Source organism: Lithobates pipiens, unplaced genomic scaffold, assembly GCF_037356315.1.
Source record: "Lithobates pipiens isolate NorthernLeopardFrog02 unplaced genomic scaffold, aLitPip1_a1.2 Scaffold_25, whole genome shotgun sequence".
NCBI lineage: Eukaryota > Metazoa > Chordata > Amphibia > Anura > Ranidae > Lithobates > Lithobates pipiens.
In genome coordinates, this window is record NW_027507787.1 from 79,386,124 (window position 1) to 79,413,908 (window position 27,785).

At 40.5% G+C, this 27,785-nt stretch overlaps 1 protein-coding gene across 3 annotated transcripts in view; it reads right to left on the bottom strand.

The window, feature by feature from the left end:
- Positions 1-27,785, bottom strand: part of GRID1 (glutamate ionotropic receptor delta type subunit 1) — a 1,763,123-nt gene that overhangs the window by 313,033 nt on the left and 1,422,305 nt on the right. For all 3 annotated transcript variants that reach the window (XM_077454598.1, XM_077454599.1, XM_077454600.1), the window contains exons 11-12: positions 22,890-23,214; positions 5,628-5,766 (exon numbers count right to left, since the gene is read on the bottom strand). In XM_077454598.1, coding sequence (XP_077310724.1) covers positions 5,628-5,766; positions 22,890-23,214 — 464 coding nt within the window. The remainder of the gene's footprint in view (positions 1-5,627; positions 5,767-22,889; positions 23,215-27,785) is intronic.

Here is a 27,785-nt window from a genome sequence, read left to right on the forward strand (position 1 = left end):
TGGATTCGAAATGCATGGCTGTTTTTATCACTGAGTTATTTAAGTCATATTGTTTAGCATGCTATCAACTAAAGCTCCAGTTTGAGAAATGTTTTCTTTATTCAAACAGTCTGTTCTGTATAATAAGCACCACTACATGGAATATCAGGAAAAGAATGAAGTTGAAAGGTAAGAAAGTACAATAAAAGGGTAGCTATTATTTCTGTTTTTTATTCCTGAATGCCACACATCAAAACAACTTTAATAAAACCGGTAATAAAAAAGTAAACTGCAGTCCTACTTCTAAACCTATTTTTACAAATAAATGTAATCTAAAAAGAAGATATTTTAAGAAAATAATTGTCCATATCCAATTTTCCCCTCTTTTGCCTCCACAATTATTAATTGTCCTATGAGATTTTGGAATAATAATTAAGGTGATACTAAAGTCTTGTTTAAAAAAAATAAAATAAAATAACAAACATATTATACTTACCACCTCTGTGCAGTGGTTTTGCACAGGGCAGCCCTGGTCCTCATCTTCTCGAGTCCCTCTTTGCTGTTTCTGGCCCGTCCCTCCTGTTGAGTGATCCCACAGCAAGTAGCTTGCTATAGGGGGCAGAGCTGCAGCTCCGTGTGTCCATTCAGATGTGGCGCTGCCATTCGACCCCTATTTCTCCTAATTGGCTAACTGACCTTGATTGACAGTCGTGGGAGCCAATGGCGCCACTGCTGTGTCTCAGCCAATGAGGAGAGAGAATTCCAGATGGCCGAGGGACTCATGGACATCACTGGACAGAGACAGGGCTCAGGTAAATAATAGGGGGTGCTGGGTAGTCTGTTGCTCACAGAAGTTTTTTTTATCCTAATGCATAGTATGAATTAAGATAAAAAAAAAAAACTTCTACTTTTACAACTCCTTTAAAGTGGTTCTCTGCATTAAAGTAAAAAAAAAAAAAAAAAAAACTTTTGATAGCAGCTTCCTCAGCAGCCCTCCCCCCAAACACTTACCTAAGGTTATCTTCGATCCAGTGCTGTGCACCAACCAGCTCGGAATCGAGCCTGCATGAGTTCCCCCAGGGGCATTTGGAGAAGACCAGGAGTAGAGAGTGCCGGAGGTGACTCCAGAAGAGGGGGTTTAGGTCAGCTCTGTGCAAAACCATCATACAAAGCAGGTACTATAAGTATTACATGTTTTTCCATTTTAAGAAAATAATAATAATTTAGGTTTAGAAGAAAAGCCTAAAAGTACCGTACAGTAAGATCTGTGTTACAATACCACTTGAGCCAAAATATTGTCTATTGGGACTAGTGTTCACTACAGTGGCTAAGAAGACCCTTGTAAATCTCTTGCTGTTTTATGCCCGTAATGCAATCACTATGTGCTGGAAGCAGACCTCTCCTCCCACGGTACCCTTTTCGATGCATTTGGTTAACTCCAATCTGCCTACTAATCAAGCAAATATTTTTTTTTTGGTCTTGCTGGTTAGACGATAATTCTACCGCTGTAACAGTGGCAGATTCTATGATATAGAGGTATAGATCTATGTTGCCTGAGTTATTCACTGGTTAAAATGATCCCATGTTTCTCTCCCAACGTCTTTCAACTTTGCATTCTGGTAGATCTCTCCCCTTCCTCTTGGGGTTTATAGTTTTTTTTTCAGTGTATTTGTTTTTTTCTTTTCTGTTTTTTGTAACAAGGGCCATTAGGTCCTGCCCCTGTGTGGGTAACACTATGTTGGCTTGTTTGTGCTTTTCATGCAAAATCATTGAAAACAGATTTTCAAAAACAAAATTAAAAAAAAGATCTGTGTAATTACCTATTCTGGTCATGTGATGCTGCAGCTCTGTGTAAGGGAGCACTTGACAACAGCTCTGAATATTGGCAGTTGTGATATCCCCCTTAGGCTCCCTTTGTCCAACCATTGTTGGTGCTCCATTCTCTGCCCTGCAGCAGCAGCAGCTCACTGACACAGAGAAACTAGAGCTGCAGGATCATGTAACCAGTCTGGAGCATATTTAAAAAAAAAAAGGTAAGTACACAGACCTTTTTTACACTGGGTATGCAGGAAAGGTGCTTGTGTGAGGACCTGGAGTGAGCAATCGCTAATGCCCCCAAAGGTGAGCTGAGGCTTCACGCTGATACAGAGTGTAAGGTAGCACTCTAACTTAAAAGCGATGCTCCTCCACGAACACATAGCTAACTCTTTGTAATCCATGGCCAACTTCTGTAACACTTCACCTTGTTTACTATGAACACAGTTCCTTGTTATGTTTCAGAATACTTCTCCCACTTAAGTTGTGCAGAATTTCTGAACCAGTACTGCAGAGCTTGTACTGGACTCTTCCAACTCAGTATTCTGACACCTAACTGCCAGTGATATCAATTTTTATGTTTCACTTGAATACTAGGAAGCTCACTTGTACGCATCCTATGCTTATTCTTCTCCCAAGGCCTAACTACATCCCCTAAACTCCAATGATAGGTCTCCTGGGTGCCCTGTGCTGCAATGTCAGTTCCAGTGCTGTATGTGGAGAACTGGTAGGTAGGGAAGGAACCTAAGCACCAAGTTCCTTCACTACCAGGGCCATCGTTACTCTTGCCATGTCACCTCTTATCCAACTCGCTGGCTAATAGGCACACAACACTAGTACTGTGGTCATTAGCAATGGCAATATAGTCTTCTCCAAATAGCTTCACTGCATGTTAGACCTTTGTACTGCATCTTCACCAGCTCATCTCCACCCCCTGTCAAGCCCTGTTGTCTTGATATGCCATGCATGCACCCATGCCATGCATGCACCCCTTTAATGACTTTAGATCAGGCAGATTAAATACCAACAGAATTATTTTACTGGAGTAATTAAGCATAACAGATGAACAGTTCCCAGAAAATCTTTAATACACATCCCTGTATACAATCTTTTAAGTGCTCTTTGGTTAGGTCACTGGTGCTCCCTTTAGCCCCTTGAGGTAGTCATAGGCAGATGAGAAAACTTTTAGTCCATTTTTAACAGCACAGTTCGATACCCTTGGAACCACGACTGGGCTCCCACATTGTGTAGTTATTCAGTAAAACAATGAGCAGTTTACATATTCACGCACTTTAAGTGGGGTGACATAGAACCGAACTTATGCACCAGCTTACTAACAGCGGGCCTGCTTTGGGACCGGCATCATCCCTTTTAATGTGTTTCATCCAAAAGGGGATGGTACTTTCCAAATTCTGGGAAAACCTGGCCAGTAGATATAACCTTTGCTTTTTAAAACTCACCACCTTAGCCGGGCTAACACAACTAATGCCGCGTACACACGAGTGGACTGTATGGCGTACTTAGTTCGTCATACAATCCGACGGACAGTCCGTCGTACTTTCGACTGAACGGACTTGACCACACACGGATGCACAAACAGTCCGTCGAAAGCTTGCACGATGACGTGTACAGCACGTACGACGGGACTAGAAATAGGAAGTCCAAGACACAGCAAAGCACCCTTCCGCCGTGTAAATCCTTTCTGGGCATGCACCATTCTTAGTCCGTCGAACTAGCATACTGACGAGCGGATTGTCCGCTGAAACCAAAGTACGACGGACATAATTTCAAAAAATCCGAAATTCTTAGTACGCCTGACTGCACGCTGAAAAAGTCAGCTGAAGCCCACACACGAGCGGATTGTCTGCTGGAATGTGTTTCGACGGACTAAGTACGCCATACACTCCACTCGTGTGTACGCGGCATAAGTAGTACAATTAACACAGCAGTTTTCATAGAACTACAAACCAACCAAAAATACAATTAATTCAAACAACACAGCAATATGCTATTAAACACCTTGAAGTTGACACATTCCGCTCTAGATGTATGTATCACATCATGTTTGCTTTATGTTTATATAAAAAACAAACAATTATTTCAAGTTCAGTTAATCTATGGTCTAAATAAGTTTGGTATATTTGCAGTCATTTGTCTAATTTTCTTATGTCATCTGCTTTGCTTACAGTTGGGAGAAGGCAGGGTGCTGCAGCATCTACAGTTAAGGGTACGGAAGCTTACAGGGTTGTTAAAGTTGAATTACGGACATCCAATAAAAAATATATTTTATAAACATCTATACAATTTTCTCTTAGTCCCCCTGAATAGCCTTACAGATACAGATACCTGTTGATGCTACTAGTAAGGTCTACCTTATGCAGTTTCTTACGACAGGGTGACAACGCTGCTTCATTGCTCCAGAATTAAGTACAGCATTGTTACCCTCATGTAGGATGTGCCTGCTTGTACTGGGATAAAAAGACATTACAGGGGGCATGAAATATTGCTATCAGCATAGTCACTCCTACTGGAAATTGCAGTTTGTGGTAGAGGGAGCATGAGAGGGACCAATGGAGAAGGATTTGGCTCATCTAGGGGAGGTAAAGCGATGGTCTAGGGGAGGTCTCAATGGCAGGATCTGAGACCTTTGAATGATGAACACACAGATCATTTGCTCCAATCATCTCTTCCCTACCACCACCAGGAATGGATCCAACCATCCACACTCTCAGACCAAATGTAGGAAAAAGAAACCACTGTCCACTAAACAGGATTATTGATGTCAGTGTTTATTAGTGTGGAGATTCCACAAACACCCATGACAGTTACTGCCTCAGGACCGCCTCACTAATGCATTTCATCAAACGGGGCTTATTCATAGAAACATGATACCCGCCCAATTGTCACACATACTGTATAGCTTTAGATATCTTTAGATTAACTTTAAGTACATTGAGTGATCAACAGAAGCTCTGCATTTCACCCTACTTTCCATTAAGGACATTCACTAAAGTGTAAAATGAGATAAAGTACATTAAAGTATATGTGCCACTTATTAGGTGAAGGACAAACCCTGTTTATTGCAGACCTCATGGCTAAATGTAAACAATTCACATTTACCCCCATTTCCCAGAAGTGTGCCTAGTCCCTCCACCCATCCCCCAGCCAGTTGCATCTTAGGAAATTGAGGTAATTAGACTACCTTCCACCTAATTTGCAAATCTCTCCAGGAGGAGAGACAATAAGGGAAAGGAGCCCTGATGACATTAAGCTCCTAGGATGCATTTTAAAGGCCCAGACAATTTCTCACTAGAAAGTATTGGGATAATCAATTATTTATCTTGGCTTTTGTACATTGTATTGCTATGTTGAAATGTAGCTGTCTGTGGAACTATTTGTGCATACTTTTAACTAACCCTGCTCTTGATTGGATATTTCAAGTAAACAAAAGTTCACTTCACTTCCCAATGTGAATTGAAGTAAAACTAATTAATTGATGTGCACTTCACATATTCAATCACATGCTAGAAGAGCTATCAAATTCCCTTGTACACAATTTGATGTTTTATTTAAAACAGGTTCATTTCACTTTACTTTTGCTCACTGTCCTCACTTGAATCGAATCCACGATGGTGACTTTTTTTTTCTAAGAATTTTTGTTGGCAATTTTTCCATATTGTTCTAGAACAATAGTTTTGGAAAATAATTTTGCAATCTGCTTGCTAAGCCAAAAACCTGAAGAATACCACATATGAATGTTACAAACACTTTTGAAAACAACATTTTGATGCCACATTTTCAGGTAAACAACTTATAAATAAAATCAAATGTACCTTATAGGGTTGTCCATCCTTGACACGGTTAAGAATGCTGCCAGATTTGCTGTATAAGAGGAGCACACAATAAGAGTAAAAAGCCACCAGCTGCCCATCACAATCCTCATTGCCACTGAATTTGCCACAGATTCTCCCCCTAAACATACAAGATAAAATAATGTCAATAAAATAATGGCAACTATTTAACCTGTAGAAACTGTAGAGCGAAAATAAAACAATTAGAAAGAATCAATACAAGTCATAAGTACACAATTGTTGCTTGTTCCAAGTAATGAGAGAGTCATGTTTTATAAGAAAGGTCATCCCTCATTGGGTTACATACTGTGACCCAAAGACATTTGTACTCAATGAAGCATGGAATTAAACATCTGCACATGAGATGATGGAGGCCACAAGGTTACGAGAAAGGTGCTTGAAAGCAATGTTTATTTTTCATTTTTAAAATATGTGGTTGTAGTTTACAAACCATCACAATTGTAAACCATAAACATAAAGCTGTGCCAATACTGTACAGTATGTTCATTTAAATACATTAAAGTAAAAACTGAAATGGATTTTAGGGAATGGAATATCTACATGGAAATCGATGTGCCAGAGGCAGGAAATGACTGGCGATAAGGGTTGTGTACTTGACATTATACTTCTCATATTATATTTTGTGATCTTAGCACACCATCATGAGCATCAGTCATTTTGAATCTGTTTATATGAGCAGCCCTGTAATAACTGTCTTCTGTGAGTTATTGATTTATAGCAGAGGTTGTATAGAATGGAAAGAACAAATCACTGAGGGAAATGAGAAAAAAAAAGGGACCATTATGGATGGTCATTTTTAAAAGAAGAGTATAAATAAGATAATACTCTTCAGGAAAGACACAGTTTAAGCTCTTTGAACACATTTATTTGACCAAATTGACAAACTGTAATGTTTGGGATGGTATTCATGTATCACACATTTTCTCACAGCTTTGAAAAAATTAACTGAGGCTGGGTTCACACCATTGTGAATTGGATGTGGATTCCCCGCATCCAATTCACAATAGCAGGAGGTTTTTATCAACTTTCTATGGAGCCGGTTCATATATCTCCACTGTGGCTCCAGTGCAAATTTGCACAGGAGCCCTGTGCGTCTTTTGGTTCATTTCAGGTCCGAATTCAGCCAAAAATTCGGTCTGAAATCGTACCTGAAATGGTAAACCAGGATGCACCGAGCCCCTGCTGGAAGCAGCATGTGGCGAAGGTGTGAACCCAGCCTAAAGTGATATTAAAGCTCTGGCTTTGTAAGCATGTTCAGCACCTAATATAATCATTTACTGAGCATGCAGATTCTTTATCTTTTAATCTTTGCCTGTGTTTCACAATTATGAAAAAAACAAACAAACAAAAGATTATGGATCCACCCTTGTGCGCAGGGACTAGAGTCATGTCTACCTACACTATGTGAATTAATAGAAGTACATAGCCCAGTAGCTTAGGATGGAAAGGTACTTCCCTGCTCCTCCCTCTTCCTCACAATTTCCCTTTCAAAACAGAAAACTGACTGGAGACTAAATTTCCACTGTTAACTCTTTCCTGTGAAGGCTAAAAGTAAAGGGAAACAGCACTCAGAGAGCAGGAGCCAGCAGTATTGAAAGCGTTAAGCTAAAAATGCTGAGATTTAAATACTACTTTCAATTTTTGGAAAGTTCTGCATGGGTCTTAGTTAACCAAATGAGAAACATGTATGCCCATAATCAATTAGCAATATGGATGGAAAATACTAGACATATGCAATTTGTTTCCGTCCGAATACAAATTCAGACAAATTTTTGGTTATTCGGAGATTCAGATCTATCAGAAATAGTAACACATTTTATTGAAATTCATTAAAAGTTGTTTTATTTATTCGTTTTCTAATGAATTCCACATTTTCTAAATAATTAGAATTCGGATCAGTCAAAAAATGATTGACCAAGTGTGAAGCTGGTTGTTAAACAGCTGGCCATGAAGCCGTCCTTAACAACCGATGAGTGATCATCTACATCAGGGGACATTTTCATTTTTATTTTTAACAAAGGAATTGTCAAAAACTTGTTTACTATCTTTCTTCACTTTTTAGACGTTTTTGGTGAACTGGTAGGGGTACTATGTACTCCATACTCATTCACATGGGGGGTGAGATCTTGTTAAATGGGGCTTCCAGATTCTGATAAGCCTCTGCCCACAGACCCCCACAATCATTGCCAAGGGTTGTTGGGAAAAGGCCCTTGTCCCCATCAACAATGTGCTTTAGGATTGGGGGGGCAAAACCCCCTCCATGCTGAGGGCATGTGGCCTGATATGGTTCAGGGGCACTTGCTCAGCCCCTCCCCTTTCCTGGCCTGCCAGGCTGAATGTCCAGATATGGCTCTGGTACAGATTTCAGGGGGGACCCCATGAGCCCCCCTGCTCCAAAGCACCCCCTCATGTTGAGGACATGTGGCCTGGTATGGTTCAGGATGGCAGAGGTGCTCGCTCACCATCCCCTCCCTTCCTGACCTGCTGGGCTGCATGTTCAGATAAGGGACTGGTATTGAGTTTGGGGGGATCCCACACCATATTTAAAAATTTAATTGGCATGGGGTTTTCATTAGAATCCATACCAGACCTGAAGGGCCTGGTATTGATTGAGGGGGGGGCACTGTTTTTTTTTTTCAGAATTTTCTTTTGCTGGCATTGTTTTGTTTACATTTCAGCTGTCAGTGGGGAAGCCAGCTGGCAACTCATCAGTTGTCAAGGATGCTGCAGCCTGCTTCCTGACCCACTGCTTAACAACCAGCTATTCTTCACACCAAATTTGAATTGGTCGACCATTTTTTGATCAATCTTAATTCTAATCGATCTGACAATTTGGAATTTGTTTGAAAACAACACTAAACCACACTAAACTAATTACGAAACAAAATTAGTAACATAATGAATATGTATGACACTAATAAATATATGTATGCACATGTCTAGAAATCACATATTTACATTTTTTTTTAAACGCTTTATGAAAAAAAAAAAAAAAACTTAACAGCATCTCTCATGATAACATATTGTACTACTTGGAGATAACAATGCACCACTCAGGGATACCATATTTTATCCTTTTCCTAGCTAGATGTAAACATTACCAAGACAGTATGACCTACTCATTTAGGGCAACATGACAGTTGTGATTATCCACAGCTAGGTATATTCACTGATCTGTATTTTCAGTGTTTCCCTGCTGCTGGAATATACTCTGAGTAAGTTAAAATGTCAGATAGTATTGAAGTTTGTTCATGAGAGTGTTCAGGCCTAGTGGCTACTGCTGGGAGAACACAGTGATTATTGCTAGCAGCTATAACAGCCGCTAGCAATGATCACATGTAAAATATGGCAGGCCGGTTGCACCCAAATTGATACATTGATTACATTGATTGCCCATACATGATTTCTCAATCATATCCCCTTTTAAGCACACCTTCTCTAGAGGGAACAACTGTAATCTATCGTCATGGCTGATATCTTTCATCCCACTTAATAATTTTGTTGCCCTTCGCTGAACTCCTTCTAATTCAATAATGTTTTTCCTGACAATTGGTGATGAAAACGCAACTACATATTCAAGATGTGGCCAATCTAGTGTTTTGTAAAGGGGAAGAATTATTGTTTTATCTCTTGAATGAATGCACTTTTTAATGCATGAAAATATTTTGCTAGCTTTCTTGGCTGTGGCTTGGCATTGAATGTTAATAGTATGTCTGATCTACAAGCACCCCCAGATCCTTTTCCATCACCGATTCCCCCAGGGGAGCACCTCCTAATATGTAATTAGCATATGTATTTTTGGCACCCAAGGAGATAACTTTACATTTCTCATTATTTAACCTTGTCTGCCAGGCAGCTGTCCAACCCCCTATTTTGTAATATTTTTTGTAATATATTTGTAATGATGCTACATTGTGCTTAAGTTATTTCCTGACATAATATTGCATCATCCACAAATACTGAAATAAAAAAAAATATTTTTTTTCTTTTCCCTGCATGTTATTCAATATTCTTTGCAAGACAGCGGAAAATTGCCTTGAAATTTCCCTTGCAAAATAAACAGTCTGATTGCCTTTAGTAAATCAAACTGAGTATCTCTTTTGTAAGGGTGGGAAAATATAGAAATATATTTAGCATATCTATGTAATACATGCACATTTCCCCCTATATATTATCATGTTAAAACAATATGGAGTTGATTTACTAAAACGTGAGTGCAAAATCTGCTCCAGTTGTGCATGGTAGCCAATCAGCTTCTAACAAAAGCTTGTTTAAGCATTGACAAAAAAATTAAAACTGAAAGCGGATTGGTTTCTATGCAAAGCTGCACAAGAACTTGCACTCTCTAGTTTTAGTAAATCAACCCCTCTATATAACTCAGTAGCCCTGCCAGAATTCCAGCGAGGTTCCAACTTTCTATATTGAGATGACAATGCTGCCTTTGTTTCACTGAAATCCCTAGCAGTGTTGTCCTCCCTGTCAGGGTTCTCCTCTTCTATTCTACAAAACTTTTTTGCTGATGTCAGCACTTCACTGTGAAGTGTGAAAGTCTGCTTCTGTTTAGGAGCATCCTGGTAACTTCTGCTCTCTCCTTGTGCAGAGTGACTGTTCATGTCTCCAGGCCCTCCTGTGGTTATCCGAAGGCAGTCTGTAATGGTTCTTGATGAGTCCATCCCACAGCTCAGTACACACTATGTACAACACAGTGATGAGGTCACTGTTACTTTTCTAAAATGATATCTGAGTATGCAAAGACATTTGGTGCTCACAAAGTGGATTTATATCTTATGTGGTTAGAAATAAAATTAAATAAAGGTTTTTAGCTTTAAGGTCTGCTAAAAAATATTACTTGCTTGGGTATTTTATAATAATTTAAGAATGTAATAGTAGATTTCCATACTTGTGCATTTACCCATGTCTTTACTGCTGCTGCTTGATTGTAGAGCATAGGTAAACTTAAAAACTAGTTTGACCGCTTGCCGACCAACCGCTGCAGTTATACTGCGGCAACATGGCTCAGCTGCACGAAACACCGTCACGTTACGTCACTTCTTTTTGTGGACACTAGGGGCGCATACCTGCTGCTCGCCCCCAGAGCTGACGCAAGTGCCCGGTGGTCACGATGACCGCCGGCCTCCCGCAATCGCTCATGATATTGCGAGTACCTGTTCTTTAAGGGGAGAAGAGACAGATCTATCTCGTCCCCAAGCAAGTCCCATCCCCCTTCAGTTAAAACACATAGCAGGGAACACAGTTAACACCATGATTGCCCCCTAGTGTTAACCTCTTCACTGCCAGTGACATATGTACAGTAATGCATTTTTATAACACTGATCTCTGTATAAATGCCAATGGTCCCAAAAATTTGTCCGATTTGTCCACCATAATGTTGCAGTCACAATAAAAATCACAGATTGCAGTCATAATGCTATAAATCTATTTCCTAATTCGTAGACACTATAACTTTTGTGCAAACCAATCAATATACGCTTATTGTGATTTTTATTACCAAAAATATGTAGAAGAATGCATATCGGCCTAAACTGCAAAAAAATTCGCTTTAAAAAAAATGGAGATATTTTTTTATTGCAAAAAGTACAAAATATTGTGTTTTTTTCAAAATGGCCACTATTTTTTTGTTTATAGTGCAAAAAATAAAATCCACAGGGATGATCAAATACCACCAAAAGTAAGCTCTATTTGTGGAAAAAAAAAAGACGTAAATTTTATTTGGGTACAACATAGCACGACCGCGCAATTGTCATTTAAAGCAACGCAGTGACGGATCTCAAAAAATGGCCTGGTCACCCAAATCTTCCAGGGTTGAAGAGGTTAAATGTTAAGTTCACCTTATCCCTTTCATGACTAAGCCTATTTTTGGAATTTGGTGTTTACAAGTTAAAATCCATATTTTTTGCTAGAAAATTACTTGGAACCCCCAAACATTATATATATTTTTTTAGCAGAGGCTCTAGAGAATAAAACGGCGATTGTTGCAATATTTTATGTCACACGGTATTTGCGCAGTGGTGTTTTAAACGCAACTTTTTGGGAAAAGGGACACTTTCATGAATAAAAAAAAAACAAAACAGTAAAATTAGCCCAATTTTTTTACGAAATGTGAAAGATAATGTTACGCCGAGTAAATAGATACCAAACATGTCACACTTTATAATTGCGCGCACTTGTAGATTGACGACAAAGTACGGTACCTAAAAATCTCAATAGGTGACGCTTTAAAAAATTTTTACGGTTACCAGGTTAGCGTTACAGAGGAGGTCTACTGCTAGAATTATTGCTCTCGCTCTGACGATCGCGGCGATACCTCACATGTGTGATTTGAACACCGTTTACATACGCGGGCGCGACTTCCGTATGCGTTTTCTTTGCTTCGCGAGCTCGCGGGGACGGCGGCGCTTTGAAAATTTTTTTTTTTTTTTTTTTTTTTTTTTTTATTTATTTTTAAATGACTAAATTGTTTAAAAAAAATAAATAAAAATTTGAACACTTTTATTGCTGTCACAAGGAATGTAAACATCCCTTGTGACAGTAATAGGTAGTGACAGGTACTCTTTATGGAGGGATCGGGGGTCTAAAAGACCCCCCACCCCTCCTTTACACTTCAATGTATTCAGATCGCCGAAAACGGTGATTCTGAATACCGGATATTTTTTTAAAACCGGCGCCATTGGCAGCCGAGTAAACGGGAAGTGACGTCATGACGTCGCTTCCGTGTTTACGATGAGGAGACTGGAACGAAGCCGATTACGGCTTCGTTCCAGTTCCTCCCCAGCAGCCAGAGCCGACGGATCTCTAATCGGTGCTCCCGATCGAGCGGGAGCACCGGCAACAGCGGCGAGAGGCGGCGGGAGGGGGGGACGTCCCCTCCCGCTCCTCCGGCATAACAGCCGAGCGGCTTTTAGCCGCATCGGTTGTTATGCCTGGATAGCCAATCGCCTGCTGTAAAAAACGGTACCGGGATGATGCCTGCAGGTGCGGGCATCATCCCGGTATAACCCCCGGAAGCCGAGTACGCAGATGTGCGTACGCTCGGCGGGAAAGGGTTAAGAAACATCCGTATTTGAAGTATAACTATAGGCAAAACTTTTTTTTTCATTATGGATTGAATAAGGGAGGGTTATAACCCCTGTCAGATTTTGTTCCTTCATCTGTGTAAAGAGGGTGTTCTAATCCCTCACCACTCTATCCAAAACTTAAAAAAAAAAATATTTTGCCTTTCGTTTTACTTTAAGGTCTAACATGCAACATGTTCCAGCTCATGTTCTCCCATCCCCCAATCCCCAATAGTTGTTTTATTAGCCTTTGAATCTGTTTATAAAGCAGGAATTGAATTTCTATACACACACATTTGATACATTTTTATCTGCTATCATCCACTTAACAGGGAAATTTATGCACGCCAATGAACATAATCAAACCACAGCAGGAAGCAAAATAGCTTTATAAGATGTATTAAGATAATATTTTTATAGAGTAAATTTGCTGATGCTGTTTTTTTTTATTAATGGATAATAGTTAAATGAATGATGCCTGTAGATAAAAGAAAAAAAAAAAAAGTTGAGGAACTGTATGACTGCCATTTTGAACCTGTAAAAAATCCTGTGCCAAAGTAGAACATGTTAGGTGGTTTAGGTGAGCAATTCTGCTCTCCCATACTTGTCCCAGGAATTTGTAGTTTTGAAGCCTTTGGATCAACATGACAGTCAGTCAAGTGGAATTTCTTGAAGAAAGTTCAGAAATGACAGCCTACATGTTTTGTCGGTACAAGTTTCTTGCTTTCAAGATTGCTTGATTTCTCTCAGAACCTAAAAGTCTAAATGTGTATACCATAAGGACACAAGTGAACAGAGTACAACCATGTGTGCAGACTCTGCATTTCCCTCCTTGACTAGTAGGTCTGTACACTTCCCAGGAGAAATGTAATAAGGTTGCTCTATATTAAATTTGGAGAATATTGTAGAAGTCAAATTTATACCCAAGAGGAAAGTGGCTGCCAGAGTTGTCATTTCGTTTTAAGACACTCAAAATCTATGTTTATTTGAAAAAAATAATATAGATGCTTTAAGACAGCGACACTGAGAAATAAGACACAAGAATTATTACCATCTTAATATCATTCGGTGGATAAGATTCCAAAAAACAATTTGACTTCTGAAACTCCAAACAATATATGCTGTATTGTAGAATTTTGAAAAATACTTTGATACTCTCTTATTATATTAATGGATTGCACTTTATATATGAAAGAAAATGAAGCAATATAGGTGTCTTTGGCAGAATTTCATAAATGATACATCTAAAGCAGGGTATGCAAGAACCAAAAATCTTTTCAGTCCATGTGTACTGCTGTCTGTTGAACCGAATGACTGGCTTCTGTTAAACAGGTATACTGGGAGAGAAGCAATTGATCAGCACATGCAGCCAATGGCTGCAGCATTGATCTGTGTATTCCGAGGTCTTTCCTGCTGTCAGAATACAATACAACAGCAAGAGAGATCCCTGCATCAACATCATTTGGGTTGATCGATCAGGTTTTTTTTTTTGTTAAAACCACTGGTTGAAAAAAAAAGAATGTGTATACCCAGCTTAACTATCTGTCCTCACAATTAGATGGAGCCAGGTTCAAGGTTAGTTTGTTTGGCAAATGTTTTGGAAGTTCAGATCAAAAAGTGCAAACCCCATTAAAATCAATGCTAATCGAACTTTGAATATCAGTAATTTTTAGCTTAAGAGGCAGGGGATGGTCAACCAATGGGCATGGCGGTCTGCGGAACATGTACCAAAGCAAAACATATTTTTTTTTATTGTTCAGAGAAGAAATATTCTTTATAGGCAGTTAAGAGACAATACTAAAAATACAAGCATCTTTCAAATTACATGTTGGGGGATGCCTTAAAGGGATTGTAACCCTAAAAAAATAGATCCTGTTCCTTTAAAAGCAGGTTAAATAGCATAGTGCTTGTGCTATCTAACCTGCCCCTTTCTATGCTGTAAAAAACCTGGTTGATCCTTCCTCTTCCTGTGTCCCCTTATGTAAACTGACCATGGTAAGCATGGCTGCCGATCCATGATACCATGGTCACTTTACTTTCCTCCATCATCCCTCTGCTCTCATCTTTTCCCCGCTCTTCCCCTCCTGCCACTATTAATAGCTGGCACAGGTCAGAGAAGGATTACTGCCATCCCCTCTGTTCTACCGAGCTATATTACAGAGTGTAAATGTTTGTACATATGTTTGTTTATCCCCTGATCTAAGGCCTACAGTGGGAGGGGCAGAGCAAAAAGCACAGCAGTCATGTGACCTCCCGGGTGATGTCGGGGGGGGGGGGTTGCCCCTCCCACTGTATCCCTTAGATCAGAGGAGGAGAGAGGCTGCAGGTCACGTGACCAAACAGAAACAATCTGTAAAAAGTTATTCAGCAGCATAATATTATACAAACATTTACACTGTGTAGTATGGCTTGGTAGAACAGAGGGGGTTTTCAGTAATCCTTCTCTGACTTTACAACCACTTTAAAGCTTGATGTGATTTTATAGAGGATCACAATTCTCAGGAACAGAAGCAGCAACACTGTATTGTGTCAACACATAAATTGCATGTGTAATAGTTTAGCTTACTTTTACACTACTCATTGGCTTTACAAACAGCAGCAACAACCCCATTGATCAATTTCCCCTCAAAGAAGTCTTTATAGATAGTTTTTACAAAGACAACAGATTTTTCTTCTGCATAGAAGTAGTAAACTATAATTGAGCAGGGGAAGTAAAAGAGCAATATACCTAAAGAATTTGTCTAGAATTATATACTTTGAAAGAAAAATCAAGTAACAGCTATCCTTTCACGAAAAGAAAGGATAGAGTTGTTTCTCTGCACTGATGCCTGTTTTCTTCTATTGTCTAGTAAGTGGCACCCAGATTACGCTTATTTTTTTACCCTGCAGTACTTCACTATTAGCTTCTCTTTTTGTTTTTTTGAGCTTGGTGGATATGTTCTTTGGCCATCTCCAAGACCCCCTTTTGTTTTGTATGGAGAATTTCTGAAGAGTTCTTCCCATCTTATCAGATCATTAGATCACAGCGTGTATGACCCACAGACTGCAAAGCTGAGGGTCCATTATCTTTGGTGAGTGGGGTCACAAGAGGGGAGCGTGGCAAACAGCACTTGGATCAATCATTGGAGCACTATAACATTCATTTGGAGCACTCAGCACATTACTAGAGACAGTTTTTTTTATATTATATATTGAGTGTGTTATACTTGGAGCACTTCAGCACTTTATATATTTTTTTCCAGCACTTAGACACAATATATAAGCATACATATTTCATTTCTGCAAGCGCTGTTTATATGTACAGTGCCTTGCAAAAATATTCATCCCTTTGGCTTTTTATCTATTTTGTTACATTACAGCCTTTAGTTCAATGTTGCTATAATCTAAATTATATGTGATGGATCAGAACACAATAGTCTAAGTTGGTGAAGTAAAATTAGAAAAATATATACATAAAACTATTTTTCACAAATACAAACCTGATAATTGGCATGTGCGTATATATTCACCCCCTTTGTTGTGAAGCCCATAAAAAGCTTTCCTACAACCAGTTACCTTTAGAAGTCATATAATTAGTGAAATGATGTCAACCTGTGTGCAATCTAAGTGTCACATGATCTGTCATTACATATACACCTTTTTCAAAGGCCCCAGAGGCTGCAACACCTAATCAAGAGGGACAACTAACCAGCACTGCCATGAAGACCAAGGAACTATCCAAATAAGTAAAGGGCAATGTTGTTGAGAAGTACAAGTCAGGGTTATGTTATAAAAAGAAATCCAAATCTTTGATGATCCATAGGAGCGCCATCAAATCTACTATAACCAAATGGAAAGAACATGGCACAACAGCAAACCTGGCAAGAGATGGCTGCACACCAATACTTATGGAACGGGCAAGGAGAGCATTAATCAGAGAGGCAGCACAGAGACCTAAGGTAACCTTGGACGAGCTACAGAGTTCCACATCAGAGCCTGGAGTATCTGTACATAGGATGACAATAAGCCATACGCTCCATAGAGTTGGGCTTTATGGCAGAGTGGCCAGAAGAAAGCCATTACTTTCTGCAAAAAACAAAGTGGCACTCCCAAAATGTATGGAGGAAGATGCCCTGGTCTGGTAAAACTAAAATGTAACTTTCTGGTCATCAAATAAAATGCTATGTCTGGTGCAAACCCAACACATCACATCACCCAAAGAACACCATCCCCACAGTGAAACATGGTGGAGGCAGCATCATGCTCTGGGGATGTTTTTCAGCAGTCAGGACTGGGGAACTGGGCAGAGATAAGGGAAAGATGGATGGTGCTAAATTCAGGGATATTATTGAGCAAAACTTGTACCACCCTGTGTAGGATTTGAGGCTAGGACAGAGGTTCACCTTTCAGCAGGAAAATGACCCTAAACACACTGTTAAGTATGTGTTGGAATGGCCTAGTCAAAGCCCAGACCTCAATCCAAAAGAAAATCTGTGGTCAGACTTAATGATTGCTGTTCACATGTGCAAACCATCCAACTTGAAGGAACCCGGAGCAGTTTTGCAAGGAGGAATGGGCAAAAATCCCAGTGAGATGTGGCAAGCTCATAGACACGTATCCAAAGTGACTTGGAGCTGTGATAGCCACAAAAGGTGGCTCTACAAAGTATTGACTTTAGGGGGGGGGGGGGGGGTGAATAGTGCACATTGATTTTTTCTGTTATTTTGTCCTATTTGTTGTCTCTGTCACAATGAAAAAAAAAAATCTTCAAAGTTGTGGGCATGTTCTGTAAATTAAATGAATGCAAATCCTCAAACAATCCATGTTAATTCCAGGTTGTGAGGCAACAAAACACTAAAAATGCCAAGGGAGGTGAATATTTTTGCAAGGCACTGCATATTTATATTCTGGGGTTGTAGAATTCTGGACAGCTGCTGCAGGTTCATTCTACCAATTTTTTGTCACCTAGTGCGAGTATTTATGTTTTAATCATTTGCAGGTAAGTTTCACATAACTTGCTAGTATGTGATGCATACTAGCATATTATGCCTTTACTTTGCAGGTCAGAAAAAAAGAAAAAAAGAGGCAGCAATTTTCCTCCTTAAGGCATAGAATCACATAATTTTGAATAACTTGCTTGAGTATGAAGAAGTGGCCAATTTCTTTGGGCTGTCACCTTTCTGATATGATGGCAGTGCAGTTTCAGCAGAGTCACGTGAGTGAGTATTAAGGAGCTCTGGGTTTTCCTTTTGAATAAGAGAAAATATTTAAGGCAGGGAGTAAACATATTTTCTCCCATAAATTTTAAATTAACTGAAGTGTTTGTAAAATAATTTTATGAAAATGATTGTAATGAATAGCATTCTTTGTGATGTGAAACAATTTTGGAGACAGAGAGTCTGAAGCCAGAAATATTAAGACACACTTAATTTTTTTAGGGGTGCTATATACAAATTGCTCAGATTTGAGGCATAGAATCACATCCTTTTATAATACATGACAATTTGGGAGGCAAAGAGGTGTACAGAAGGCAGAAATGTTACATTTTTTTTCCCCACCATTAACTACTTCAGCACCGGAAGAATTTAGCCTCTTCCTGACCGGGCCATTTTTTTGTGATACTGCATCACTTTAACTGACAAATGCGCGGTCATGCGACTCTGTACCCAAAAAAAATTGACGTCTTTTTTCCCCATAAATAGAGCTTTCTTTTGGTGGTATTTGATCACCTCTGCAATTTTTTTTTTGTGCTATAAACAAAAAAAGAGCATACTGGAGGGAAGCAGAGGACATCATGTGACGCCCACCCAGGATGGGAGATCCTATCTGCAGACATTTGACAATACACCGGGAAGGAAGTGGTTAAATAAAAATTTAACAGATTTGATGCACAGAATCACTTTTTTGATAGAAGAAATGAGACCGTAATATATTTCTACTGATGTGCTGCACTGAATCTCATCTGAATCTCATCTTTTTAATAGGAGTCAGAGATCCAGCGATATTGCAGTAGTGTCTTGGCTGCCCGGGACTCCCCTCCTCTTTGGCTGAGACAGCAGTGTGGCACCATTGGCTCCCACTGCTGTCAAATAATGTCATTCAGCCAATGAGGAGAGAAAGGGGGCAGAGCAAGGGCTGGACTGGGGCATAAATTTGGCCCTGGACTTCATCATGGCCGGCCCACTTTAATTTTGAGTGTCTCCATCAGCACTTCCCCTTACATAAGAGTGTCCTCCCTCTCCTCCCCCTCCCACATGTACTCACAGTTTTGAAGGCAGCTTCTCGTTCCTCTCTCCAGTCATGTGATAAGTGCCAAGTGATAAGGGCAGAGAGGATGGAACGTCTGCCAGCTGTCTATCTCCCTCTGCAGGCTGGAGGGAGCAGAAAGCCTAATGCTCTCTCCAGCAAGTGATGGCAGCTGCTCCTCCTAACAGGAGTGAAATCGCAATCACTCACTGTCAGAGAGGAGTGGCTCCAGGACTGCACCTGACTGGCCCACTGAGCCATCGGCCCACCGGGAAACTCCCTGTAGTCCCAATGGCCAGTACATGCCTGGGCAGAGCTGGGCCACAGCTCCTTGTCTGAATGGGCACAGGGAGCTGCAGCTCTGCTCGGGTGCCCCCATAGCAAGCTGTTTGTTGTGGGGGCACTCAACACGCATTCATTACATTTTTTGGCAGACAGAAGTCATATTTATGAAAAAAAAAAGTTCAATTGTACTGTTATTTTTTTCAGATACACAATTTATAAATTATATAGATTTGCTGCACATAATACAACAATTTTTATTGTATTCCTGCTGTGCCAAAGAAACAGACAAGTGAAAAAATTAGCTGTAAAAATGTGAAATATATTTTGATAATCTCAAAAACAACTTAAGAAGTTCCCTCATGACTGCAATGCTGTTTCCTCATGTGATATGTACATACACATAGTGAGTGTCTAATACAACAATGATACCCAGTCAAGATTTACAGTGGTATCTACTCATTCAGTCAAGTGCATGGTAAACAGTTCCACAGTTGATATATTCCTACATGTTTTGTGGCAATGAGCTGCTTCCTCAGGAAATGTGGGAGAAACAGCATCCAAGGCTGAAAAATAGGTCATCCAATCCAGGGCAGTCATCCGGGAAGCCAAACCCTCTCCCGGGCAGGCATGAGAGACAAACAGGCAGAATTAAGATGGTGGTAAAAAACAAAGGAGCAGAACTACAACATTTAAAATACAGACCGAAAATGGCAGGGATAACAAGTAGTTAATCTGAGAAATCCAATTTTGCTCAAGTACCAGGATGTGATGGTCCAGACAAATCAACATTGTGTAAGTTCAGGAAGAAAACCCCTGCACTATGGTCATGGGACCATTAACCTTTTTATGTGTGGGTCCACAAATGCATTCCAGTTTTAAATCTTGGTTGGTTTGTAAAGTCTCCGGGGGTTAACGAGAAAGTCATTGTCCTCACCAAATTATTTTTTACATATTACATTCAGTCCATGGTGTTCTTTATTATGGTGCAATGGAACATTTTCAATTTATTTAACAACAAAAAGCATGCATTAAAAATGAATTATGGATTGTGCCACCATATTCAAGTAAGGCCAAAAGATCAAAACATGTTATGGCTTGCCTAAAAATGTACCAACTGAGGATCCAGAGGCGTAACTAGAACCTTCAGGGCCCCGATGCAAGAAACCATGAAGGGCCCCCCTGAACCCCAGCCAGGGCCCTTCCCTCCGAGTCTACCACTAGCATCAGTAGTTTTTTTTTATTATTTATTTTTATTTTTTTATTTTTAGGTGCCCAATTGGGGGACTGTCCCTAGACAGGATGGGGTCCCCGTCCCCAAAAGAGATGAGGTCCTTTTCTCCAGGGCAGATTAAGTTACTGCCCCACGTGAGAAGGGGCCCCTGTCCCCAGGGGGAGATGGAGGGGGTATGTAATGGTGTGTGGGGGATGGGGTCCTGTCACTCCCCATGACCAAGCTGCAGGCCGCGCACTCATCAATGTTGGCCTGGGCTCCATCCAGTGTGCTGGACGGGTGATCAGCATATCTCCCAGAAAGACCTTTCACCATCTGTGTATGACGGGGGAGGAGGGGGGCTGGCAGATAAGCCTGCAGTGTCCTCCGGGGAGCTGGCTCTCATAGGGCTACACTGCATCTGTGTGCTTAAAGTTTGTTTACCTGGGAGAAGTATGCAGTGCAGTGTGGGCCTGACTCGAGGGGTGGGACTCTGGCTGGGGAGAACAGACATCGGACTGAGCGGCAATGCATGGAGCAAGAGAGGGGTACTCTGAGGAGCCAGCCGAGGACACATGTCATGCAGGAAATGCACAACTAAAGAGCAGCCAGTGCAATAGTCGAGCAAGGAGCTCTGCTAGTCACCCTCCACCTCCAGCCACCCATGTGCATGGTGCACTGGTACCCCTAGCTGCCTATGCTGCTGCCGGCCATATGTAGGGGGCGCTGCATTGGCCCCCTGCAGCACAGGGCCCAGTTGCGGTCGCAACTGCTGCACCCCCTATAGTTACGCCCCTGTGAGGATCAGGATGCACAAACATTTTAGTGGTCTAGTAATAAAAAAATTGCTATGCAAATGTCTCAGCATTCACAAAAAACTCACAAGTACTACCCAAAAATAAATAAATAAATTCCTCCACAGCACCTTCTGGGTTTTAGTCCCTCTGAGCTATGCACGTTTACCTTTGTAACATGCATCCAGGATGGTTACCAATCAATAATGGTCCTTGATATCACAAATTTTAGCACTCTTTGCAGGCTCTGGAGAATCAAGCCCATCCAACACAAGTTACCACAAGCAAAGAAACCCGATTCCTCAGTGTTGCCGGGGACAACATTGCCCCCAGCTATCTCCCCCAGCCCTGTACAGCTTCTGGGGTTTGTGAGTGGTGAAATCCACCCTGAAATCATGCACTATTGTCCTCTTCAACTCCACCACAGCAATCATACTCCTTCTCTTCCTTGTGCTCCTCCTGTGCCTGTTGAGGCCTCACAGGGACAGTATCTGGATATAGTTAGCCCTGAGAAATCAGGAAGTTCTTCTCTTCCCCTGACATGTAAAATGGCTATAAAATATTTTGGCTTGCCTCAGAACATCCTCTTAGTCAGGATACTTACCCAGGAACCATCGTACCACTAGGTTGAGTGCAAGTAAAGGCAAGGCATGTGTGTGAACTTTTCCTGCTGAAGGGCAGACAGCAGCTGTGTGCCGTTGTAACACAAGATGGCATAGGTTAATTATTTCTGTCCGTGCAGAGATGACTGGTATGTCTTCCCCAGTGTGGCTCCTGCCCCCCTAGACACACCAGCTGCAAAACTGTGTGCCATAATTTTTCCTAAGCTGTTGAAAAGCCTCTTGAACACTTGTTGAGAACTAGTGGGGGACTCACCCAAAGATGGCATTGAGGAGCAGGAAGCGCAGGAAGAGGATGACTTTAGTTTGTTACGACGGGACTACGTTCAGGCTAGTAGCCAATAGTTTTGGTCTCATAATTTGATCTGAGCATGCGTGGCACTTTGTCCGATCGGAATTCTCTACAAACAATCAGACAAAGTCCGATCGGATCATGTTGTCGGAAAATTTTATATCCAGCTCTCAAACTTTGTTGGTCAGTCATTGCGACGGAAAAAGTCAGATGGAGCCCACACACGGTCGGATTATCTGACAACACAGTCCGATCGGACATTTTCCGTCGGAATGTCCGACTATGTGTACAGGGGCTTAGATGCATTTTAAATGTAAGAAGTGTTATTCCGCTAACTGTGCCCTGTGGCAGAGCTGTGTTAATCTCAGGAATGGATGGACAGGAAGACATATTATTTGCATGTTAACCACTCTTATATATTATATTATTTATATTATTATTATTATATTATTTATCTAAGTACTTTTCTGTTTGCCTAGTGTTAAATTTAAACTCGCCACAATGATGCTTGTTTTAATAAAGGTCACTGAAAAGAAAATGTGACAGCACATAAATACTATACATAAAACGTTTTTATGATACACCATTTCCTGTATGATCTTAATTATACACTGACTTGAAAAAATAATTTACATGTTTATTTAATGCATTATGCAAATTATACTTCAGATCAAGTTAGCAAATTAACTTTTGGCAAGCAAAATAACTTGAATTAATTGGATACCTTGCTGAACAAATGCTCCATACACAATCCATATAGCACTGTGTAGAGTTGACGATGTAGATGCATTTGCTTGCGATGAGTTTTGTGCTCTCACAGCTTGGATACGATTCAAAACAAATATCAGTACTCCAACCACTGGAATCACAGCTGCGATACAGGCCCACACAGCAAAGTCAAAAGGAGCAAAGAGTGAAAAAATGTTTATCCTTTCCTCCGGCTTCTTGATAAGAATTCCTACTGAATAATCCAAGTAACGTTTGCTGAAATCCACCACACTCTCCCGTTCTGGCGTAATGGTGATTGCTGATACAGCAATATCTGCTCTCTACAAGGACAAAAAATAGTTCAAATAGTATGGCATTGTTTTAGCTTGTGTCTTGCTAACTAGATTTTATTTAAAATCATGATGAAAATAGAAAAACATATGTGAAACAGCAACATACCCTGCTATATTTATGAGGTTACAGTTCTACAAGACAACACAGTAGAAGTTCTAAAATACATAATAATAAGTTAGAGTATGTTTATTCATCTAACAAACATATCATGCTATACTTATTTCAGAAGCACATTAAGTAAAGTAAAACAATCATTAAAAAATCACACGCCATATAAAATGATCAAGCGAAATTAACAAAATAGGATTTTTAAAACAGCTTACCTGTAAAATCCTTTTCTTTGATGTACATCAGGGGACACAAGCCATAGTAATAACTATGTGGGTTATATCGGCATATCAGGTGCTGGACACATATAACCCCTCCCATTACTGGCAGTCCTCAGTTTTGTAGCCAAGCAATCAAAGTGTATAAGAAGAAGAAGGGAAGGACCTCTGTGTCCCCTGATGTACATCAAAGAAAATGATTTTACAGGTAAGCAGTTTTAAAAATCCTATTTTATTTTCTTACATCAGGAGACACAGAGCCATAGTAATAACTATGTGGGATGTGCCATAGCAATGGCAACTGAAGGGGGGGAGACAAAATCAAGGAAACAGGAGGCCAGATGACTCTGTCTATGCTGTGCCCAAAGGCAATATCCTCATGACCTGTAATATCGATTTGATAAAATCGGATAAATATCTGAACCGATGACCAAGTTGCGGTCTTACAGATCTGAGCCATAGAGGCCTGACGATGCACCACCCAAGAGGCACTAATCGCCCTGGATGAGTGTGCTCTTAATATGAAAAGGAAGAATTTTCTTCTTTAAGCTGAAGCTTTATCAATCACTTGACAAACCCATTTGGAAAATAGTGGATCTTGACGCTGCCTGTCCATATCTTGGACCCTCTGGCAGTACAAACAAAACCTGTGTTTTGCGAACCTGAGCGGTTGCCTTTAAATAGATTCTGATCGCTCTTACTGCATCAAGAGAATGTAGTGCCTTCTCTTCCCCAGATTAAGGCTTCTGGGGAGAAAGAAGGAAGAATAATATCTTGGTTTAAATGAAAACTTGCTGTTACCACTTTTGGTAAGAATTCAGGATGAGGACATCAGACCACCTCATCCTTATGCATGATGAAATATGGCTCTTACAAGACAGAGCAGTTCGTTCCAATACTCCTCTAGCAGAAGAAATGGCAAGCAAAAAAAAATATCTTTCTTGTCAAAGAACCAAGAGAATGTCTCGTAAGGTTCAAACGGCTGATTCAGCAATGCCGAAAAGACCCATTTTAAATCCTAAGGAGGATAAACTGTGTTACCCCTTGAATAAGCTACGCACCAAGAGTGGGAAGCAAGCGACCATAGAAAAAGACATTGACCCAGCCTGGATCTGGTTCTTGATAAAAGTCAAGGCCAGCTTAATTTCAGATCCCATATGCAGGAATTCTGCCTATTGACATACTTCCTGGGGTGCCAACCCCTGGATCCATACCAAGAAACCTATGCATTCCAGATTCTATAGTAAAGTTCTGGAAGTCAGCTTCCTGGCATTAGTCAAAGTAGACACTACTGAAGGAGATCACCCACGATCTTTAATAGAGTGGAATTCAACAGTCAAACCTGTTAAACTCCTTGTCCGTAAAGTAGGATGAAATACCGGACCTTGTGCAAGAAGGTCTGGCTATAATGGCAGAATCCAAAGGTCTTCTACTGCCCTCTTTATGATCTTGATACATTAAGATCTTCTGGGACCCAGCTGGGGCCACCAGAATCACCTCCTTCTGTTCCTGCTTAATCCTGCTGAGAAGACGCGGAAGTAGCAGAGCTGGAGGAAATGCATAGATCAGTTAAAACTGATCCCCTGGGAAGACTAAAGCGTCTGTTCCGCCTGCTAGCGGACCCCTTGTTTGACATAAAGTTGTCAACATTATTAATGAATCTGGACGCAAATAGGTCCATGTCCAGAGTACCCCATCTGACATATTGCTAGTAAGATGTCGGGGTGAAGAGATCATTCTCCCGGAAATAATTGTTGGCATCTCAAGCAGTACGCCTGAAATATTAAAATTGCCAATAGGCAAGGAATATTGTGCCAAAGCTAGAACATTATTCGGCTTCATGTGCCTCCCCTGGTGATCGATGTAAGCCACCGCCATGGCTCTGTCAGACTGAATCCTGTCAGGACAGTCTCGTAATCTGACCGCCAAAATTCTATGACCAGATGTACTGCCTGAAACTTTCCAACAAAGTAGATAGGCAAGGTCCTCTAACCTGGACCATCTCCCCTGGAAAGAATCTTCTTCTAGGGCTGCTCCCCAGCCTAGAAGGCTGGCATCTGTTGTTAACACCTTGCAGGATAAAGATTTTCCATCCTGCTGGATAACAACTACCAATTTAGGCTCTGACCTATGTCGGGAGCCAAGCGTATTGGAATCAATCAGGCCTGAATCCTCTTTATTCCAGACCGACAGGATGGTGTCTTGAATAAAACTGCGCGTAAAGGACAGCCCTGAAGCAGGCCACTATTTCCCCTAAAAATCTCCTGCAGCCGAATAAAGGAATATTCCTTTATCTTGATGAAGTTGAATTAGTCCTACAATGGAACTGATACATGCCTGGGGTAACAATACCTTCTTCTGTATGGTATCTATGACCAGCCCCCAAGTAACCTCCTTGATGGTTTTAAGGAGAATCTTCCTAGGCTGAGAATCCAACCAAGAGATTTCAGATATCTACAGCTGAGATTAGACTCTGTTTTTAGACCTGAGACTGAATGATCTATTAAAAGTAGATCCTTTTAATAGGCTAGGACCATTATGCCTTGAGCCCATAACCTGGCTAAAGGAGGTGCCAGAATCTTTCAGAACACTTGTAGTGCTGTGGCTAAGCCAGATGGCAGTGCCATGATTGAAAAAATAATGATTGAAAAAATAATTGTGATTGACCCTTTACCCTGATCTGTGATGGCCTGGGTCCTCATGGACAATTTGGCGTGTGCGCCACAAAACAAGCTGGCCATGCTGCAGCTGTCAATAGGCTATAGCGCAGTCAGCAAGTGGTTAAAAAGGGTATTTACTTAACAGATAAAACTATAATTCTACCATTTTACAAAACTCTGGTTTAGCCACTCCTTGAGTATGCCGGCCAGTTCTGGTCTCAGAAAGGATGTGCTGGAACTGGAGAGAGTCCAGAGTAGAGCAAAAAAAATAAAAAATAATAAGAGGACTGGAGGATCTCAGTTATGAGGAATGATTACAAACATTGAACCCATCCTCCCTGGAGAAGAGTCCCATAAGAGGGTATATGATAGCGATATACAAATATCCTAATGGTGATTCCAGCAATGTGAAACCCTGGACACGAGCACCAGCATGGGGATTTGTGTGTGTAAACACACAAATCCCTGTTCTGTCAGGGGAGAGGAGACATATTGTTTGTTTCTACTCAGTAGGAACAATGATATGTATCTTCCCCCAGTCAGTCCTATCCTCATGCAGTTAGAAACACTAACTAGGGAACACAGTTAACCCCTTGATCACCCCGAGTGTTAACCTTTTCCCTGCCAGTGACATTTACATAGTAATCAGTGCACTTTTTATAGCGCTGATCACTGTATAAATGTTAATCGCCCCAAAAATGTGTTAAAAGTGTCCAATCTGTCCGCCACAATGTCACAGTACTGCTAAAAATCACAGATCAAAAATGGCCTAAATCTTCCCATAATTTGTAGACTATAAATTTAGCAAAAACCAATCAATATATGCTTATTGCAATTTTTTACCAAAAATATGTAGAAGAATATATTGGCCAAAATTGATGAAGAAATTTGTTTTTTTTAAGAACATTTTTGGGGATATTCATTATAGCAAAAACATTTTTTTTTTAAATTGGTGCTCTTTTTTTGTTTATTGCGCAAATAATAAAAACCGTAGAGGTGATCAAATACCACCAAAAGAAAGCTCTATTTGTGGGAAAAAAGGACGCAAATTTTGTTTGCGTAAAGCATTGCATGACCGTGCAATAGTCAGTTAAAATGATGCAGTGCCAACTTGTAAAAAGTGCTCTGGTCAGGAAAGAGGTAAAATCTTCCAGGGCTGGAGGGGTTAAACTGCGGAGAGGGGTTTTTTTACTATTAGAGAGGTATTGATATAGAACTCCCTTGTACAATTGCTGGTTTCAATGGAAAAGGTCGCTAATTAAAAAAAAACTCTTATAAGATAATCTTAATAAACACAATGTACAGTATACACACACACACACACACACACACACACACACACACACGCCTACACAGGTTGAACTGTAGGAACTGGAATTCAACCTTACAAACTATGTACTGTAAGTATAGTGTCTCCTAGGTGCATTATGGGGGTTTGGCCTAAGGTGATTGTAGCCATCAGCAATCGAGGGAAGATTAATCTCACAAATGTGAGTGCATTAAATATACTTAAAAAAAAATGCATCCTAAAAAAAAATGCTTTAAGTGGCAGCGACTTCAAAGTATTCCCTG